General features: G+C 57.9%; 3 protein-coding genes across 3 annotated transcripts; 2 read left to right on the top strand and 1 right to left on the bottom strand.

Annotated features, from left to right (window-relative positions):
- Positions 1 to 20: 20 nt before the first annotated feature.
- RRP9 (ribosomal RNA processing 9, U3 small nucleolar RNA binding protein) lies at positions 21 to 4,937 on the bottom strand. Its single transcript, XM_038771141.1, has 15 exons — positions 4,857 to 4,937; positions 4,592 to 4,686; positions 4,114 to 4,229; positions 3,262 to 3,329; positions 3,051 to 3,092; positions 2,663 to 2,789; positions 2,306 to 2,436; positions 2,076 to 2,168; positions 1,744 to 1,844; positions 1,515 to 1,649; positions 1,256 to 1,318; positions 906 to 1,051; positions 716 to 795; positions 537 to 610; positions 21 to 208 (listed from the first exon to the last, which is right to left on the bottom strand). The coding sequence occupies exons 1-15, from the start codon at positions 4,926 to 4,928 to the stop codon at positions 115 to 117; spliced, it is 1,437 nt and encodes a 478-aa protein (XP_038627069.1). The 5' UTR covers positions 4,929 to 4,937; the 3' UTR covers positions 21 to 114.
- A 1,028-nt stretch (positions 4,938 to 5,965) lies between these two features.
- PARP3 (poly(ADP-ribose) polymerase family member 3) lies at positions 5,966 to 15,183 on the top strand. The gene is made up of 11 exons (XM_038771409.1): positions 5,966 to 6,265; positions 7,579 to 7,765; positions 9,468 to 9,593; positions 9,837 to 10,028; positions 11,175 to 11,310; positions 11,579 to 11,802; positions 11,922 to 12,074; positions 12,979 to 13,065; positions 13,661 to 13,838; positions 14,340 to 14,486; positions 14,856 to 15,183. The coding sequence occupies exons 2-11, from the start codon at positions 7,586 to 7,588 to the stop codon at positions 15,023 to 15,025; spliced, it is 1,593 nt and encodes a 530-aa protein (XP_038627337.1). The 5' UTR covers positions 5,966 to 6,265; positions 7,579 to 7,585; the 3' UTR covers positions 15,026 to 15,183.
- A 1,060-nt stretch (positions 15,184 to 16,243) lies between these two features.
- On the top strand, positions 16,244 to 19,113 carry GPR62 (G protein-coupled receptor 62). The gene is made up of 2 exons (XM_038770836.1): positions 16,244 to 16,409; positions 16,773 to 19,113. The coding sequence occupies exon 2, from the start codon at positions 16,880 to 16,882 to the stop codon at positions 17,999 to 18,001; it is 1,122 nt and encodes a 373-aa protein (XP_038626764.1). The 5' UTR covers positions 16,244 to 16,409; positions 16,773 to 16,879; the 3' UTR covers positions 18,002 to 19,113.
- The last annotated feature ends 8 nt before the right edge of the window (positions 19,114 to 19,121 follow it).

Raw genomic sequence — 19,121 nt, 5'->3', positions numbered from 1 at the left:
CAAAGAGACACACACCTGGCTAGGAACAGGAGAGACGCCTTTATTATAAAGTTGGGATGGAAAGACAGATGGAAGACAAAGAGTTTAAATAAAAAGTGCTCTCCTGGACATGGTTCAGGAGACCGTGGCAGGGGTGGGTGGTCTCGGTCTCAGAGGGATGATACACACAGAGTTCTTGGCCTCTTTGATTCGCCACCAGCGACCCAACCTATGAGAAGATGATAAGGATGCTGATCTCTCCCCTCCCAGTCCCCTCCAGCTCAGAAATCCCCAACAGTTACAGCTCCCTGGCATACCGAACAGTTATGTGCATTAGAGCTCCTCTCCTCCTCTCCCACAACCCTCTCTCCCCGGGTCACCTTACTCCCTCCCCCGGGGTCAAACTCCCACCAAGGTCCAACCCCTGGCAAGGGCCACAGGAGCAGCTAATGGAGGCAGCCAGCCCCCTTAATCCCAGGGGCTGGGAGTCCAGACCATGGGGCTGTTTGGGAAGCTAGAGGCTCCTCCCCGCAACTGCCAACTCTAGAAGCGGTTACCTGTGCTCCTGGCCCACCCCGGCCACCAAGAAGTCCCCTGTGCTGGAGAACTTGAGACTGTTGATAAAGCCAACCTGAGGAGTGGGGAGAGAGCCAGAGTCAGACATCCCCTCAGTCACCCTCTTCCTGGCCTCCCCCACGCCCCTCTCCTGTCCTTTTCCAGACCTCCCTGCTCTCACCAAGGGGATGTCAAAGAGGGGCGCCAGCCCCCTGAATCCTTCTCCACACTGCCACAGTCGCACGCAGGAACTATGGGAGCCTGTGGGAGAAAGGAGCAGAAAGTTAGAGGGGCTCCAGGTCACCACTCCTCCTCTAGCACCCCCACCTCAGCCCAGAGCCAGGACCAAGCCCTCAGTCACCCTCCCGGACCTGTAGCAATGAGGTCGGTGTTGAGCAGGGCAGCTACAGCCGACACCCAGTAAGGCTGTTCCAGCCCCTCTTCACCCCGCATCCCATGAGCCTGGCGTTGCAGGGCCAGCGGCCGCTTCTTGGAGAAACCCCACAGAGCCACAGACCTGCAGGTCGTGAGAGACGGGAGGAGAAAGAGGAGGACGGGGTCAGTGTTGTCTCTAGGAAGCCCAGTAGGTCAATCAGTTTGTGGGACTGATCGAGCGCTCGTTGTGTGCCGAGCACTGTACTTACGCTTACGCGAGTCCAGTCCTGTCGGGTTGGTAGCTGAGGGGAAGGGGGTGAATTGGGGCAATGGGACTAGTACCTACCCATCGTCTGCACCTGACACCATGTGCTCCTCGTTGATGAGCTGGATGCAGTCAATGGAGCCCCTGGGGAGAGGGGTGGAAGGGGTCTGACAGGGGCTTAGGAGGACGGGAAGGACAGGAACAGAAGCAAAGCAGCCACAGGGGAGCCTCCACACTGGTGAGAACTGGGGGTGGGAGGGAGAGACCCGGACTGGGGTCCCTCCCCACCCCCAGAGCAGAGTCAGGGCCCCCGCCCCCTGGGCCAGGCAGAGACCCTTACTGATGGCCGTAGAACACCAGCTGGGACTCCTCGGGGATCTTCCAGACTCGGACGGTGCCGTCCCGGCCCCCAGCCGTCACGCAGCATTCCCGGCTCAACCCGTCCAGGGCCGTCACCGCGTCCTGGTGCCCGAAGCTGCGGGGGGGGGGGGGTCAAGAGGATGGTGAGGGAAAGGTGGGGACGCCCGGGCACTCCCTTATCCTTCCAACCTCTCACCCTGGCCACTCACAGAGTCTCCACATAGGCGTTCTCCGCCACATTCCACACCTTGACGGAGCGGTCGTGGGAGGTGCTGTACAGGTGGTGGGTGCCTTTCCGGAATGCCAGGCCCTGCAGGGAGAGCAGGATGGAGTACAGGTGTGTGACTCTGTGTGTGTGAGGGGCAGATTCCACTAAGCCCCCAGGAGGGATGACCGAGGTGACCGGTGGAGTCATCGAGAGGGGCGTGTGTCAGTCTGGGGCGGACGGGGGAGGAACTAGGCAGAACCTTATGGGACACAGTGAGTGGAGCTCAGTGTCCTCCCAGAAAGCCAGTCCCCCTCATGCACCAACCCCATTTACCGACACGGCACCCCGGTGCCCGGTGAAAGTGTACAGATGCTGACAGGTGGCTGCCTCCCAGATAAGGATCAGCTTGTTTTTGTCACCTGTGGCCTGGGTGAGGAGGGGAAAAAAAAGTCAGTGCCAAGTAGACTTACATGCCCACTACCCCTTTCTCTGCATAAGTGTCCTGCTCACAGAGCCCCTGCGACCACCCCCCAGCATCCCCTACCTGGCAACGTCCCCCTTACCAGGTATTTGCCATCAGAGGAGATAGCCATACAGAGGATGTGGTCAATGTGCCCGGTCAGCTGCCCCTCAACTTTGGGGCTCTTCTTCAACCGTGGAATCACACACAGTTTTCGCCCAGTCTCCACACTCCCTGTCAAGTGTGTGTGGTGGGCGGGCAGGGGAGAAGCACATGGTTACCAGTTAGACACCACTAGCTCCCCTTCTTTCCCCGATCAGCAAGGACATCGCAGAGCAGAGGGAGAGGGGCCCTCCCCGACCAGCCTTTGGATAGAGGGGGAGGGGCGGAACCCAGGAATCCTGCTTTGCAGAGCCTCCCACCTATTGGGGAAGAGCCCTCCCCTACTCTCCCGGCTCACACTTGATGATGGTGCAGTCCTTGGCAGCTGAGAAGATGGCCAAGTTGTCAGGGGTGATGACCAGACACGTAACAGACAGCTGGTGTCCCCGCAGGACCCGGATCTCCGCATCCGTTGGAGGTTGGATCTAGGGAAGCGCAGCCCGCCCATCACCTGGGCTTGAAGCTGAGGCAAGGAACTAGGGAAGCTCCCGCCCCACCCCCACCCCCAACTACTCACTTGTGAAGTCCCATTAACCCTTTCTGCTCTGGCTGAGCCAATTCCCCAGCCTCACCTCTGGGCTCTGAAAGGGGATCCAGCCAAGCCCAGCCTCCCAGGACAGAAGAATAGCCTCATGAGGGTCCTTTCCCCCCCTCACCCCACCTTGCACAGCCACCCTCCCACTCACCTCCTTAGCCACCAGTTTCTGGAGCCGGCCTCTCTGTTCGAGCTGGGAGGGAAAAGGACACGTGAGGGGCATGGGGGCCCGGAACCCCCTTACCCTGCTCGCCAAAACCCAGCCCATGTAGGCCGATTCCCATAGGTGCCAAGGGCACATCTGGGAGTGCCCAGATCTTCCTGTCACATACTGCCCTCCCCACCCCCAGGTCCCCACTCACTACATCCTCCTTCAGACGCCCGGCCACCTGGTCTTCCTCAAACGTCTCTGCTTCTGCCTTTTCCTCCTCTGCCAGGAACAGGGCACAGACAGACGTGAAGGGCTACCCAGCCACTTGCCCCACCCCCAGCATAACAGTGAGGAGGAGCAAGGGTAGCAGAGCTACCCCAAATTTTGGAATGCACTCAACAGATGCTCCTGGGCTGTTTCTCCAGCACTTCAACAGGAATCAGACCTGCCACCTGTCCTAAGGGAAGGGGCTTTGGCTTCAGATTCAAAGGGCTATCTCGATCACGTCCACTTACCCAAGTCAATAGGTCAGGAGCATTTATTGTGCACCTACTGGGTGTAGTGCACTGGACTAAACACTTGGAAGACTACAACCATTAGTACACCTGATTCCTGCCTTTGAGGAGCTTACAGCCTAGCCAAGGAGACATATACGCACGCGCCCGCATAGGAGTTAGTGCTTAAACGTGTCCTCTGTCAGGGTCACTTGAACCTCAGTTTAACAGTTCTGGCCTCCTCAAACTCCCTTTCAGGCTTTCTCCTGGGAGGACATTAAAATCTCTCCTTGAGCTGGATATTTCCCTGGAGCTTCACTTATCCATCAGGCTAAATGCCCAGCGGGAGAGCAGGCATATGGGAAAGTGGAGAAGCCTCCTAAAACAGCAGCAGCTGGGACGGGACGGGAACTGGCAGCTCAGAGACCCAAGCCAACTCCCTGGGTGGCAGCCTCAAGCTGGCACTGCCAAGAGCATCCGGTGGGAAGCTAGCAACCTCCCCATCTGGCTCAAAAGCACACGCGAAGGCAGGGCAACCCAGGCATTTTTTTTCCCAGCCCAACGTGTACCTTGCTGCCGTAGCTGCTCCAGATACAATTTGGCTAGCCTCAGCTTCTTCTCCTGGGCCGTCTCCTCCAACTCCTCCTCCTCCTCCTCATTCTTCCTCTTCCTGGCCAGTGCAGGACTGGGAGTGAAGAAGACAATTCAGAAAGTGCACCGCAGATCTAGGCCGGGCCATTCCATGGGGTCACGGTGGCCCTTTCCCCCTCACCTCCTGCCACCCAGTCGCCTAGAGCCCTGGCCCCAAGAGATCTCACTGACCGGGAGGTGAGCCTAAGAGCCCTAGGTCGGCTTCAGTTGGACAGCTAAAGCTGGAGCCGAGGGACCGGCGGGGCTGCTGACTGGGCGCCAGCTCGGCTTTAGAAAGGGGTAAATGGAGGGGTGGAAGGGTGGGGGGCGATGTGTCCACCTTTACCTCCCGCCCCGGACCCCTCAACCAAGGTCCCTAGTCACTCCCCGCTCACCCCCCAATCCCAACGTCCCTACCTTTCATTCTCGGACTCGCTAGAGATTTCCTCACTTATCGTGGCGCTCCGTTTGGCGCCCACTTTGTTCCAGGCCGCCGCCCCATCACCGAGGGGCTGCAAACGAGAAGATCCCACTCAGACTAGTGTACTGCAATCCGGGACCACGCGGTCGGGCGGCTCCATCCGTCCCTGAGCGCGCGGCCGGGCCCAGTCGCCAGCGAGGCGAGAAAGAGGCAGCCTGTCTGGGGACCGCGCCCGGAGATCGCCGGATCACCTGGCCTCACCTTCCGCCGCCGCTTGCCGCTTTCGGCCCCGATCGCCGGCTTCACCCGCTTGCGGCCCCTAGAAGCCGACATGCCGCCGCTCCCGCGTCGCTCAGCGCCCAAACCACGTGGCGGCTGACCCGCTTGAGCCGGCCACGCCCCCCGCCGCCTGATAGGGCCGCGCCGCTTGGCTGACCTCACCCCTTCCCCCCAATAGGGGGATGCAACACGCGTGGCCCCGCCCCCTTCCTCTCATAGGGCGCGGGGAGTTCCGCCGTCGTTGCGTCCGCATTTCCTGTCTGGGGCTCCCGCGCGTGCGCCATGGGCTCGAGCTGAGGCGAGCGACTCTGCGTGGGCGATCGCCCGGGCTTGCCCTGGTTGGCTGCTAGGGGGCGCCCGCAATCTGCGGCTTCCCTCCGTGGCAATCCCTAGAGTCGGTGAGCCGGGGGCAATGCTGCTATGGCGATACTGGGGCAATCGAGGCCAAAGCCAGGCGGTCCCCGGGTAAGAGAGGGCTGAGGTGGGGGGGAAGTGCTACCACGGGATCAGGTTTAGTATGGTGCTCTGCACACAGTAAGCGCTCAATAAATACGATTGAATGAATCGCCAAGTTGCAGCCGCGAACCCCACCACAGGTCTGGGTCCCACACCTGCTGTGGAGAATGTTGGCCGACTGCTCTTCTCTCCTTCTCTCATCATCATCAATCGTATTTATTGAGCGCTTACTGTGTGCAGAGCACTGTACTAAGCGCTTGGGAAGTACAAGTTGGCAACATATAGAGACAGTCCCTACCCAACAGTGGGCTCACAGTCTAAAAGGGGGAGACAGAGAACAAAACCAAACATACTAACAAAATAAAATAAATAGAATAGATATGTACAAGTAAAATAAATAAATAAATAGAGTAACAAATATGTACAAACATATATACAGGTGCTGTGGGGAAGGGAAGGAGGTAAGATGGGGGGATGGAGAGGGGGACGAGGGGGAGAGGAAGGAAGGGGCTCAGTCTGGGGTACTGAGGCAGGGGAGGCTAGAGCCCACCGCAATTGCCCTGCAGGGAATGCCCCTTGCCAGTCTCTGCCAGGCATCTTGTTGGCTCGCCTTGCCCGTTAGATAACTCTAGAGGTACTCGCCAGTTAAAGGAGAGGGCGGAGGAGTGTGCCGCCCAGTCTGATTTGGCTCCCTCGGGCTAGCGTCATGGCCCGCGGGGAACGCAGTTGCCCGGAGACCCGGCGTCCTCGCTTCTGGGGCTCCTCCCTGCTTGTTGCTGCCGGGAATTCCTACTGAGGTCACATCGGAGTGTCAGGGTGGGAGGAGAAAGTAGAGAGGAGACCGAGAAGCAGAGAGAAAGAACGAACAGCCGCCGCCCCAAACCCTCTTTGATCCAGCCTCTCCCTGGAGCCCCAAGCAGGAGGCGTAGGAACAGGTGAGTGCCACTTCCCTAAACCCTTGCCTGAGGTGCCCGAACCCGGCAGCACAATACCTTACGGCTGCGAGAAACCTTGAAATTGGCTTCAGGGCCAGCCGGGAACTTGCTCACGATTTTGGAGAGGTGCTTAATTCTCTGCTCTGGGCTGTGGGCTTTTATTTTTTTTTCCCCCGGCACGGCCTCTAGCCAGGGGCTTGTCGCTCCCGAATAGAGGCCACTTCCTGATCGCATATGAGCTGTCTCAAGTGCCAGTGGAATTTCTTAGGACTATTTGCTGTGGGGGGAGAGGGGGTCTTGGCTGGGAGCCACCCCTTCCCTTGCATAAGGAATCCTCAAGTAATCCTCTGGGACAGTTCCGGGGAGCCTGATGCACCCCACCCCCACAGGCTCTCAGTCCTTCGGCCTTCTGATTCCACTCCACTCTGATCAGCCAGCTCTGGTGACTCAGCTGGACTCACGCACTAGGCCTTGAGGCTAGGCCCAGCCTCGGGGGACAGAAAGGCCTCACACTGGGAGGAGGGGATGGGCTTCCCTTGGGTGCTTGGAATGCCACCCCATTTCACTCTGCTATCTGTGGGTACATGAATGGGGAGCACCATGCCCCTCCCCACTGTGCCATGCCCCTGAATTGGTGGCACCAGGCCCAAGGTCTTCCCTGAGGGACCTCTAGTCTTGCTGCATAAACCTGAGGATTAACCTTTCCCACCTCACAGTTGACCTAGCTGGCTGTGTTGGGGGAGAGAGGAATGGCCTAGAAGAAGCAGCTTGACCTAGTGGATAGAGTCCGGGCCTGGGAGTCAGAAAGACCTGGGTTCTAATCCCAGTTCTGCCACTTTTCTGTTGTGTGACCTTGGGCAAGTCACTTTACTTCCTCTGTGCCTCAGTTACCTCATCTGTAAAATGGGGATTAAGACTGTGAGCCCCATGTGGGACAGGGACTGCGTCCAACCCGATTAGCTTGTATCTACCCCAGCGCTTAGTACAAGTGCCTGGCACATAGTAAGCTCTTAACAAATGCCATTTAAAAAAAAAATAAACCCCTTTCTTAGGGGATGGTCTGGGGCCTCATCTTGTCTCCCTGGCTGGGCAAATGGAAAATGAGGGAAGGAAGCAGCAGGGAATCGGGCAGAGTTCCTGGGGGATTGTTTGCCAATACCTTTCGAGGAACACCTTTCCAGGGGACAGAAGGTGTCCACCTCTGGAATCCAAGAGCAAAGCAGCGTGGAAATTCTGGCACTTGGGGTGAGGGGGAGTGGGGCTTGGGTCTCCTTTGAGAGATGGGATCTAAGTCTGGCTCTACTTCGTCCCAGGCCTCCCATGGCTCCCAAACGCAAGGCAGCCACCCAGCACCCAGAGGCCCCCACAGTGAAGAAGGAGCAGCCAGAGGAGCAGGACAGTTTCCGCTCAACTGTGGAGGCCCTCAAAGCTGCCCCCAAAGAAAAGCGAAAAGCACGTGTGGACCCTCTCTGCCCCCTCAGCAAAACGGCCAATGCCCAGGTAAGCCCAACCCTTCAGACATCTAAACCCTGCCCAGTGGAGTCTGAGTCCTACCGAGCATCTAGGTTTAGGCCTCACTCCAGGGAGAAAACCAATAACAGATGGACGCCCTGAGTTAGCAAGGGCTGGGGACAGAGAGAACTATGGAGTTTTTCCCCCACACCCAATTTCTTCCCTCTGAAACCTCGATCCACCTCCTCACACCCTCAGACCTTGATTATCATTACAAGAACACCTGACTCTCAGACCCATCTCTTCATCATCACTGTAAGCATTAATTTAGCATCCCTGGCAGGCATGCTGGGCCCTATATAAAATGAGTTAGACCTGGACACTACCCTTGGGTAGTTTACAATCTGTCAGACAGCACTGGACGGGGACATTCATTAGGACAGTCAAAGGTTAAACACGCGCGCACACACACACACACAAATGAAGTACTTCCAAACTATACAAGCAAAAGTGTCAGTGCACTGGTTGTGGAGAGAGGAGATGGGGAGGGGAGATCCTGGGAGCTGCTTGTGTAGACAGGATGGAGTCAGGGGCAATTAGCAGGGGAATTCAGCTGCTTCTTGACCGATGGGAAGTTCTGGGAAGAGGGTGCAATTTGGGAGAAGGCTCAGAAGGAAGTTTATTTGGGAGGAATGATGGCTTTCAGTTGGGAACTATGAGGTAGAGTCTTGGCAAAATTCTGAAGCCTGGCCTGAGCTCATCCTGATCCCAGAGAATGCCTCTGCTTTGGCCTAGCTCCAACTCCCCCCTTCCCCCTCCCCAAAAGTGGTGTCAGCCAGTCCTGGCTCTGACAGGGAGGAGCATAAAAGGCTGAAGATGCATAGCCAGGTCCACTAGAGATGGACTGACAGGGATTTTGCTCACAATCACAAAGGGAAGCCAAGTGCCTGGTGGGGACACTGGGGATGGCTGGGCAGGTCCAGGAGCGGAGCTAGCAAGACCGGGGGACCGGGTGGCAAGCTGGAGGAACTGTGGGACCAGGGTGGGCTGGAAGTTCCCGACCAAATTGGATCTCATAGCCTTGTGGCAAGAGGACGGGCTTGGGAGTCGGAGGAGGTGGGTTCTAATCCTGGCTCTGCCACTTGTCTGCTGTGTGACCTTGAGCAAGTCACTTAAGGATTAAGACCGTGAGCCCCAACGTGGGACAACCTGATTTACCTTGTATCTTCCCCAGTGCTTAGAACAGTGCTTAACAAATACCGTAATTTTTGTTGTTGTTATTATTATCTGTGATCACAGCATGGAAGGCCAGAACAGATCAGTCCCTCCTGGGTTCTCGGGGCTGGCAATCTCCTAGACCTGGTTAGAATTCCTGAAATCTGATGCCCACTGGTGCAGAGCTCAGTATGCCCACCCCCTCCCCGCTTGGAGAGCTGCGGGCTTTTTCAGGCCTGACCTAAACTGGCCCCTAAGTCACAGACAGTCCCATAGTTTCACAGTCTTCCACTTCCTGACAGAGACCTACTAGAGGGCTGCAGAAAGAGTGGGATGAACAAGAGGAAGCCTTGTTCCTTACGTGACTTCTGCACATGCCTACACCCACCCCTTCCTGCCCGGATTCCGCCCCGCCACCACCCCAGTCTTCCTCTTTCTTGGCGCCCCCCAATCCTCCCTCCCACTCCAGTTTCCCCATCTCCTAGTCTTGCTTCATGCCCGTTCTGGGTTGGGGATCGTGCCTTCTTCCCCACAGGTGTATGAAGACTACGACTGCACCCTGAACCAAACCCACATTGACAACAACAACAACAAGTTCTACCTTATCCAGCTTATCAAGGAGAGCGGGAGCTACAGCTGCTGGAACCGCTGGGGCCGAGTAGTAAGCGCCCACCAGGCCCGCCTCCGCCTGCCTCTTTTCCCACTGTGCCCGAGGGGTCCTTGTGTTTGGATGGAGGGAAGTCTTCCTCCAGGGAGCCCCACCTGGGTGTTCCACGCTACAAAGCCCCCATCAGATGGATCTGGTCCAGGCCTGGCACCCAGTGTCCATGTTCAAGGAGCACAGAAGTCCAGATGGAGGTGTGTGGCGGGGTGGGGTTGAGCTGAGCTTGTCTGGTTTGTGCAGGGAGAGACAGGACAGTCCAAGCTGAGCTCCTTTCCCTCCCTCGATGATGCCCGACGCAATTTTGAGAAGAAGTTCCAGGAGAAGACTAAGAACAAATGGGCAGAACGAGACCACTTTGTGGCCCATGCTGGCAAGTACACGCTGATTGAGGTGCATGCTGAAGAGGAAGGACCCCAGGAGGTTACAGTGAAGGTGAGAGCCAGGCCAGGGGTGACCTGGTGGAAAGAGTACGGGCCGGGGAATCGGAGGACCTGAGTTTGAATGTCGGCGCTGCTGCTTGCCTGTTGAGTGACCTTGGCCAAGTCACTACACTTCACTGGGCCTCAGTTTCCTCACCTGTCACAGTGGGGATTCAGTACCTGTTCTCCCTCCTTTTTCAACCGTGGGCTCCAAGTGGGAGGGGGCTGTGTATGACCTGATGATCCGGTATCCACTCCAGCACTCAGTACAGTGCTTGGCACAAAGGAAGCACTTAACAAATACCACCATTAAGAGGATCGGGCATCGGGGTGGAGGGGGCGGTGGCACAGGGATGAAAGTTAAGAGGGTCCCAAGTGGATTGGTATAACATGGGCATATCAATCATTTATTGAGCACTTACTGGGTGCAGAGCACTGTACTAAGCGCTTGGGAGAGTACAGTGTAACAGAGTTGGTAGACATGTTCCCTGCTCACAACAAGCTTACCGTTTGGAGGGGGGAGGGAGACATTAATAGAAATAAATAAATTATGGCTACATAAGTGCAGTGGGGCTGGGGGAGGGGTGAAAAGAGGGAGCAAGTGCAAGGGTGACACAGAAGGGAGTGGGAGAAGAGGAAATAAGGGCTTAGTCCGGGAAGGCCTCTTGGAGGAGATGTGCCTTCAATAAGGCTCTGAAGGTAGGGATGGTAATTGTCGGATATGGAGAGGGAGGGTTTTCTAGGCCAGAGGCAGTACACGGGTGAGAGGTTGGCGGCAAGATGAGATCGAGGTACAGTCAGAAGATTGGCATTAGAGGAGAGAGGCGTGTGGGCTGGGTGGTAGTAGGAGAGCAGCAAGGTAAGAGAAGAGGGCAAGGTGATTGAGTGCTTTAAAGCCGACAATAAGGAGTTTGTTTGTGGTGGTGGATGGGTGAACGCTGGCAACCATTTGCATGCAGTTCCATAGCTGGTTTCAAGTGTTTTCCTGTTAGCCCAGACAGGAGGAACCTTGCTCACTAACCCCATGGCGGGGGGTAGGTGCAGAAAACCCCCATCCCTGGGCCTGTCACCGGGCCCGTGGGTGGCTCCACAGGAGGGGTGGAGTTTCCACGGTTGGGCCCGTTTGCTCCCTACCTGGCGAGCTGGTCTCCTCCTGCAGATTGACAGCACAGATGGGTCCCCATCCACTCGGCAGTGTTTTCGGCCCTGTACCCTCGACCAAGCCACCCAAGAGCTCATCTCCCTCATCTTCAGCAACGATATGTTCAACGACGCCATGAAATCCATGAACCTGGGTAGCCACGGGGGCGGGAGGGAGGATTGGCTGATGGGGCGGCGGGGTGGAGCCTCAAGGCTGAAAGGTGGCTGGGGGTGGTGGGAGGGCAGGGGGGGTTAGTAGAGGCTGGGACTCTGCGGTGGAACTTGAGAGTTGAGTGAGGGGCTGGGGACCCTGGAAAAAGCTGAGGAGGCTGGGCCAAGCAGAATCTGGGGATTCAGGAGCAGAGCCTGGGGCGGTCCCCAGAGCAGAGGCTTGACTTTTCTCTCCCCCGACACCCCCTTAAGATGTGAAGAAGATGCCACTGGGGAAGCTGAGCAAGCTGCAGATTGCAAGGGGCTTTGAGGCCTTAGAGGCTCTGGAAGCGGCACTGCAGGAAAGCCCGGCTTCTAGCCGGTTGAAGGAGCTCTCATCCCAATTCTACACCATCATCCCCCACAACTTTGGTCGCAACCGGCCCCCCACTCTCGACTCCCTGGAGCTCCTCCAGGCCAAGAAGGACATGCTACTGGTGAGGTTATGGGCGGGAGGGGGCTGTGAGCAGGAGAAGGCAGGGGATACGGGGCCAAAGAGTGCCAAGAGGGAGGAGAGAGGCTGGGAGGCTCTGTCTTCTGGTCTCTGCCCTATCAGGTTCTGGCTGATATTGAGCTGGCGCAAGCTCTGAAGGCTAGCCAGAAGGAAGAGAAGGAGAAGGTGGAAGAGGTGCCCCATCCCTTGGACCGTAACTACCAGCTCCTCAAGTGCCAGCTGCATCTGCTAGAGCCGGGTAACCCCAAGTACCAGGTATGGCCAATAGCCAGGGCAGAAGGGCTTTGGGTAGCCTTCTCTTTTTTTGATAAGGATGATAGTAATGATTGTGGTATTTGTTAAATGCTTACTATGTGTCAAGTACAGTTCTAAGTGCTGGGGTAGATTCAAGATCCCCAGGTCCAGTCCAGTCCCTGTCCCACAGAGCTCACAGTCTAAGTAGGAGGAAGAACAGGTATTACAGATGAGGTAATTGAGGCACAGAGAAGAGAAGTGAGAAGCAGCATGGCCTAATGGAGAAAGCACAGGTCTGGGAGTCAGAAGGACCTGAGTTCTAAGCCCAGCTTTGCCACTTGTCTGCTGTATGACCTTGGGCAAGTCACGTTCTCTGTGCCTCCGTTACCTCCTCTGTAAAATGGGGATTAAGACCGTGAGCCCCATCTGGGACAGGGACTGTGTCCAACCTGATTTGCTTATATCTGCCCCAGTGCTTAGAACAGTGCTTGGCACAGAGTAAGCGCTTAACAAATACCAAATTATTATTAAGTGATTTACTTGCCCAAGGTCACACAGCAGGCACATGGCAGAGGCAGGATTAGAACCCAGGTCCTCTGATTAGAATGCAAGCCCATGCTCTTTCCCTGCCACTCCCCTCCCAGAACTGACTGAGGAGCTCTTGGCTCTCTCTCCTGGGAGGAGGAGGAGAAAGAGGAGCTCCTGCTATTCTGCCCATCCCCAAGATGTTCTGTGTCTTCCCCCCAACAAGGCAGAAACTGGGGAGTTCTCTCCAGGCATTTCTTGGGGTATGGTTTGGGGTTGATGGGGGGAACAGGTCCTGCCTGTTCCCAGCTTTCTCCACATCCTAGGAACCAGGGAAAGGAAGTGGGTGGTGGTGGCTTTTGCCAAAGCTTCTGAGAATCCAGTTGCTCTCTCCGCACAGCTGATTGAGACCTATGTGAAGAAGACAGGCCCCACTTACCGCAAACTCCAGATTCTCCATGTGTGGGAGGTGGATCGGGAGGGTGAGGTAAGAGAAGCTAGCTGTGGTCATCTGGGACCCCAACCTCCCCCCCCCCCCCGCCTTCCCCCCACCTCTCAGGACCCTGTGATAGGGTCCCAACTGCTGCTTCCTGGGAACAGTGCGAGTTCTACCCTAGAGCTCTGTGGGGTGGGGAGGAGGGGACTCTCCACCTTAACTCATTGTGGTTTTAACTGCAATCAGATTTCTTCAGGCTCGGTCTAATTTCTTTCTGGTCTTGGACCTTTGGGCCTGAAACGAATTGTATGGTTGAGGAAGAGGCCCTCTGGTTGCCCTCTTTGTCCTTCTCAGCCTCCTGCCATCCCCTTGCAAAGCCAAACGCCATGCTGACCTTTCCCCTCCCTGGGTCCCCGGGAAAGGGCTGCCCTCCTGGATGGGGAGGGGTCCTCTGATCCTAGAAGGAGCCAAGGGGTCATGGTGACCATGCGGGATCACGATACTGTCAGCTCCTTGAGGGCAGGGGTTGTGTCTACCAACTCTGGTGTATCCTACTCTCTATGTGCTCTGCCCACAATAAGCACTCAATGCCATTGATTGACTGGATGGTGGGGCTGCTCTGTCCCTCCTACCCTGCGGTCCCCAGGGGGAGCTGTTTCAGGCCCACGAGAAACTGGGGAACCGGCGGCTGCTTTGGCACGGCACCAATGTGGCCGTGGTGGCGGCCATCCTCAAGAGCGGCCTGCGCATCATGCCCCACTCAGGGGGGCGCGTCGGCCGGGGCATCTACTTCGCCTCAGAGAACAGCAAGTCTGCGGCCTATGGTGAGGGTCCCTGGCTTCCTGCGTGCCTCCCCCCCACAACTCCCTCCCCACTCAGGCACCCCAGAGGTCTACCCACCTGGCGCCCTACCCCCGTGGCCTCTCCTTCCCGCCCTGGCACCTGGGCTGCTGTCCTCAAACAGGAAAAAAAAGCTTGCAGACTTCCAAACACCCTGTGGTTATTAATGGTAATGTCCAAGACCATCCAGGAAGCCCCCTGCCCTAGCCCCTATTCTTCTACACCCAAGGTTTCTGAGACCTTCTCCTCGTTACCCAAGTGCCTGCCCCTGCCAGGTGCCCTCAACCCCTGCCCCTTCCCCACCTCCCATCCTGCCCCTAGGCGGGTTTCTACTTCCCTGTCCCCTTCCCAATTGCCTTGACACCTTTGCTGTTGTTCCCCCCCCCCCCCCCCCCCCACCTGCCCTAGGACTAGTGCTGGCTGGGTAGGGTTCCTGGGGGCTGTCCCTGCTCCATCTCATTTCTTCTCTGCTCTGCTCTCCCCAGTGTGCTGCACAGCCCAGAAAATTGGCATCATGTTCCTGAATGAGGTGGCCCTGGGCCGGGAACACCACATCGTGCACGATGATCCCAGCCTGCGCCAGCCACCCCCTGGCTACAACAGCGTCGTTGCCCGTGGCCAGACGGAACCCGGTGAGCCAGGATCCAGGAAAGGGGGTTTGTTCAGAAGTGGGGGAGTCCAGAGTTGCCAAGTAGGGGAGGGGAAGATAGGGACGGGGTGGAGAATCTGGATAGGGAGACCAGGACAAGGAGTTGGAGGGAGAGGGCAAGGACGAGGGGAAACAGACAGGATCCAGCGGTGGTGGGGATAGGAGAGAGGAGGTGATCCTGGCGTCCCTGAGGAGAGAGCTGGGATGGGAGGCGGGACTTGGCTGAGGCCTGATTGACAGGTCTGACTCCAAATGTCTCTTCCTGTCCCTCCCCTTCCTCCTTGCCCATCTCTCTCATCTTTCTGACTCCTCCTTTCCTTCCTTTTCTTTTTTTCCTCCTTCCTCCCCTCAGACCCTACCCAAGATAAGGAGCTGTTGTTGGATGGGCATCAGGTGCTGGTGCCCCAGGGGCCCCCAGTCCCCATCGTCAACTACAGTAACTCCTACTTCTCTCAGAGCGAGTATCTCATCTACCAGGAAAGCCAGTGTCGCATCCGCTACCTGCTACAGCTCCACTTCTGAGTGGGTCAGGCCCCTGCCCGGGTTCTTGGGGAACCCTGACCTGGACAGCTATGACTCCCCTTCCCCCACCTTATGGTTACCCCCCTACCCCCGGCCAGCCTGAGGAAAAAGCTTCCCAGACCCCATAGGTCCTTGAAAATAAAGATGGGGGGAATTTCCGTGGTCCACCAGGTCTTCTTTCTGCCCCGCCCCTCTGCTCCCTAGCTAAATTGTGGGGGAGGGTGGGGGCAGCAGGTCTGGACTTCTCTGCCCCTGTCTCTCTGAAAGTGGGCGATGCCCAAGACTGGGCCAGCCAGAGGGCTGGAGCTTGCCTGGCTCCAAGGCTTTGGCCAGCAGCCCAGTGGCCTCTTTTTTTCCCCCGTCTCCTTTCCTGGGATACTGGCTGAAAATCAGTTGGGTGTTGACGCCTTGCCTTTTTCTCTGCCCCCTTCCCCCTCAACCTCCAGTATCTGTCTTGGAGCAGCACTCTGAGAGGCCAGGACCCCCAGGTCCTATTTAATAATGTTGGTATTTGTTAAGCGCTTACTGTGTGCCAAGCACTGTTCTAAGCACTGGGGTAGATACAAGGTAATCAGGTCGTCCCACGTGGGGTTCACGGTCTTCATCCCCAGTTTACAGACTTGCCTAAGGTCGCACAGCTGACGAGTGGCGGAGCCAGGATTAGAACCCATGACCTCTGGCTTCCCAGCTCGTGTGCTTTTGCACTGAGCCATGCTGCTTCTGTATTTGCAGCTCTCTTAGTTGTGGAGGGCTCCTTGGACCTAACTCCCCCTGCCCACGCCTCTGGTGGTGTCTTGCCTTCTCCCTCTTTATTGGTTGTTAGTGACCAAGTCCTTTCTTTAGGAATTCAGCTGTCCCGGTTTAGATGGTTTGGGGGTGGGGGGGGGTGGGGGTGGGGGGGTGGGGGTGTGTGTGGGTGTGTGTGTGTGGTGTGTGTTAGGGGTTGAAACCAGCCTGACTTGAGCTGGTTCCCTCAGGGAAGAGAGGAGGGTGTAGGCCTGGGGAACTAGCTTCACTCCTCCTAAGTCTTTCCACTCCCTCACCCCTCCTCAGCTTCAGTGTCTTCCCCCATGAGAGAGGGACATCAGGCACCTTCTAGGACCCTGGGCTGGCTTGTCCCTCTCCCTTCCCCTCCCCCATCCAGCTCTGAGAGCTCTTTAAAGGGTGTGCCAGCCTGTGCCATCCTTCCGACTGAGTGGCAGCCACCCAGACAAGGATGGAGGCGAGCCTGGGGTAGCAGGAACTGTCAGCCCAAACCACCTCACTGCTTGTTGGGGAGAGTGCTGGTCAGAGCCCCCCCAGGGAGGAAAGGGAACCGGAATGCCTGACGACACAGCAGTACCACCCCTTGCCACCCTCCTAAGGCCCAGGGGAGGGTATAGAGGTGAGGAGCTCAAGATGGTGGGGGGTGGGGAAGGGATTGGGCAGAGCATTTAGGGTGGCCTCCAGGAGCCCCTCCTGGCTCTCACTCTTCAACCAGCCTCTACAGAGGGGGCTGGTACCCGGACTGTAAGGGAAACGGGGGGCCCGGTTCGGCATCAGTTCTATACCTTTGGGTCCGTTTTGATTCCCAAAAGGGGGCTGGGGGGGCGGGGGGGGATTGGTGGTCCAGGTCTCTTCCTCCTAGCCTTGGCCCCCAGAGCTGGGGGTCTCTGCTGAGGAGTGGAGGGGAGAAGAGGTGGGTGAGGGCTCGCCCGGGCCCCATCCCTCAGTGCCAACTTCTCCTTCCCCGACCCCCGGGGCACAGGCCATGTCAGAGGAAGTGCCCACGTCCCACAGCCAGTGTCAGCATCCTGACCCCGGCCGGACCGCTGCCGGGACACGGCACGCCCCGGAGTAGCTTCCCAGGTGTCTATGGCCAACGGGACCGGGCCGAACGCCAGTGGAGAGCCCATCGCCCCATCCTCACGGCCCGTGGTGCTTGCCCTGGCTGCCCTGATGGATGTGGCTGCGCTGCTGGCCAATGGGGCCGTGTTGGCCGTGCTCCTGCGCACCCCCTCGCTCCGCAAGCCTTTCTTCCTTGCCCACCTCTGCCTGGTCGACCTCCTAGCAGCCTTGTCCCTCATGCCTTTGGGCCTGCTGGCTGCCCCTCCAGGCTTGGGCACCCTGCAGCTGAGCCCAAAGCAGTGTCGGGCTGCCCGCTTCCTCACGGGGCTCTTGGTGTCTGCCTGCACCCTCAGCGTGGCCGCCCTGGGCCTGGAGCGCTATCGTTTCATCCTGCATCCGCTAAGGCCCTGGGTTCGAGCCACCCCGCCACTGGTCCTGGCTGCTATCTGGGGGGTGGCAGGGCTACTGGGGGGGCTGGCCCTGTTAGGCCACCCCACTCCAAACTGTGCCCTAGCAGACAGCCCTCGCAGCCCTTTCCTGTCCCTTTGGGCTCTTCTGGCATTCGTCCTGCCCTCCTTCCTTCTTCTCCTTGCCTACGGCAGCATTTTTCACGTGGCCAGGTTGGCGGTCCTGAGGCCTCGTCCAGGCCTGAGGCCCCGTCCAGACCCGCAACCCCACTCAGACTCCTTGGCCAGCCACGTGTCTATCCTGTTGCCCCCTCGGCTAGCCGTCCCACGACTGGTTGGCGGCAAAGCCGCCCTCACCCTGGCCCTGGTTCTGGGCCAGTTCCTGGGCTGCTGGCTGCCCTTCTTCTCCTCCTGCCTGCTGCCAAGGAGCTGGGGCCACCAGAGAGAGGCAGCGGTCACGTGGCTGGCCTACTCCTCCTTTACCATCCACCCCTTCCTCTATGGCCTGCTCCAGAGGCCCGTGAGGGGGGAGTTGGTTCGCCTGGCCCAGAGATGGCTCCACCGGGGGCTAGGGCCAGGGCACTGCCCTCCTCCAGGTGCCCGGCCCCAAAGCTTCCTCCATCTCCTCCAGGGCGACTGTGAGAGCCACCCCCCAGGTGTGGCTAGTGGCCCAGCTGCCTGTCCAAAGCAGACCATTCTGACCTCTGTGGGGGTGGGCCCAAGTACAAGAGAAACAGTTTGAGAGGAGGTGGAGTCATGGAGCCTGGGGAGGAGTGGCCTGTTGCCTCAGCAGAAAAGTGGTGGCAGGGAGGGGAGAGGCAGGGCAAGGGATGGGTGTTGGAAGTCCCAACAACGCAAACAGATTTGATATGCAGGAGGAGCTAGGTAGGGAGTTGAAGTTCCGGTTGATTCCTTTTCCCCCTCCCTACCTCCACAACTGGGTGTGTCTGTCGCAGGGGCAGGGGGCGGGGAGAAAGGTCTATGGAGAAGCCCCTGCAACTGGGAGCTTGGGCAGTTGCTACTGAATCAGAAGGTATAGCAGGGAGAGAGGAGGATCAATAGGCCAGTGGGGGCAGAGTCTAGGGTTCAAAGCAGCCAGTGTTGGGACAGGGGCATAGTCCTCTCCAGCGTCAGGCCCCACCTCCAGTCCCCAGGGCAAGAAGAGTGAGTGGGAGTGAAAAGAAGGGGGAGAAAAGAAGTCTCTGAAGAGACACCCCACACATACACACACAGGAAGGTGGGCTAGCGAGGTCCAAGGGAGAGAGGATGTCCATAAACAGGAGGGCTTGAGGCTATATAGTAAGAACTTCCCAACAAACTTTGCTCGACCTTAAATTGGGTGTTGGCGAGAGGGAGGATGTGCATTCTCCCCCTCTGGACTCCTTTTCATCTTAACTGGGGGTGTGTGAATGGGGTAGAGGCAGGACCCTGGAAGACATGACCCTGATAGTGTGCAGCAGAGCCAACCACGGTCATCTCATCCAGAAGCCAGAGGCTGCAGAATACAGGATGGTGAGAGAACTGTGGCCCTTGAAATGGAAAAGTAGAGAGGGGCAAACCTGGACCCTCCCCCACCCCCGAGCTCAGCTTCTTGGACTAGGCCCAAGGCCAGCGGCAGTGAGCACAGCACCTGGCCCCAGAGATGGCAGTGTTCCAAGCCAAGATGGCAGCCAGGCAGAGCTGGGGCCTCTGGAACCTGTGGGGGAAGGGAGGGGGACAAGGGCCTGTCCAGCAGGCCATTAAAGATGTGGGACCTCAATGGCCCCCATCCCTCTGTGTGCTGACTTGCTTGGTCTCCCCTCCCTTCCCCTCTCTCGTCTCCCTGCTTACCTCCGTGCCCTCGCCTCACTCCCCGACCCCCA

The sequence above is a fragment of the Tachyglossus aculeatus genome, chromosome X2 (assembly GCF_015852505.1).
Source record: "Tachyglossus aculeatus isolate mTacAcu1 chromosome X2, mTacAcu1.pri, whole genome shotgun sequence".
Lineage (NCBI taxonomy): Eukaryota > Metazoa > Chordata > Mammalia > Monotremata > Tachyglossidae > Tachyglossus > Tachyglossus aculeatus.
Note: the sequence above shows the minus strand (reverse complement) of the source record. Positions and strands in the feature narration are given on the sequence as shown.

Excerpts from the sequence above, each read along its gene's own strand:
- RRP9 (XM_038771141.1), bottom strand. The coding sequence starts at position 4,928 with ATGTCGGCTTCTAGGGGCCGCAAGCGGGTGAAGCCGGCGATCGGGGCC. Across the intron at positions 1,319-1,514 it reads CTGGTGTTCTACGGCCATCA|GGGCTCCATTGACTGCATCC; the intron begins GTAAGGGTCTCT and ends CCCTCTCCCCAG. Across the intron at positions 1,052-1,255 it reads GTGTCAGGTGCAGACGATGG|GTCTGTGGCTCTGTGGGGTT; the intron begins GTAGGTACTAGT and ends CACGACCTGCAG.
- PARP3 (XM_038771409.1), top strand. The coding sequence starts at position 7,586 with ATGGCTCCCAAACGCAAGGCAGCCACCCAGCACCCAGAGGCCCCCACA. Across the intron at positions 7,766-9,467 it reads GCAAAACGGCCAATGCCCAG|GTGTATGAAGACTACGACTG; the intron begins GTAAGCCCAACC and ends TCTTCCCCACAG. Across the intron at positions 12,075-12,978 it reads CGGGTAACCCCAAGTACCAG|CTGATTGAGACCTATGTGAA; the intron begins GTATGGCCAATA and ends CTCTCCGCACAG.
- GPR62 (XM_038770836.1), top strand. The coding sequence starts at position 16,880 with ATGGCCAACGGGACCGGGCCGAACGCCAGTGGAGAGCCCATCGCCCCA.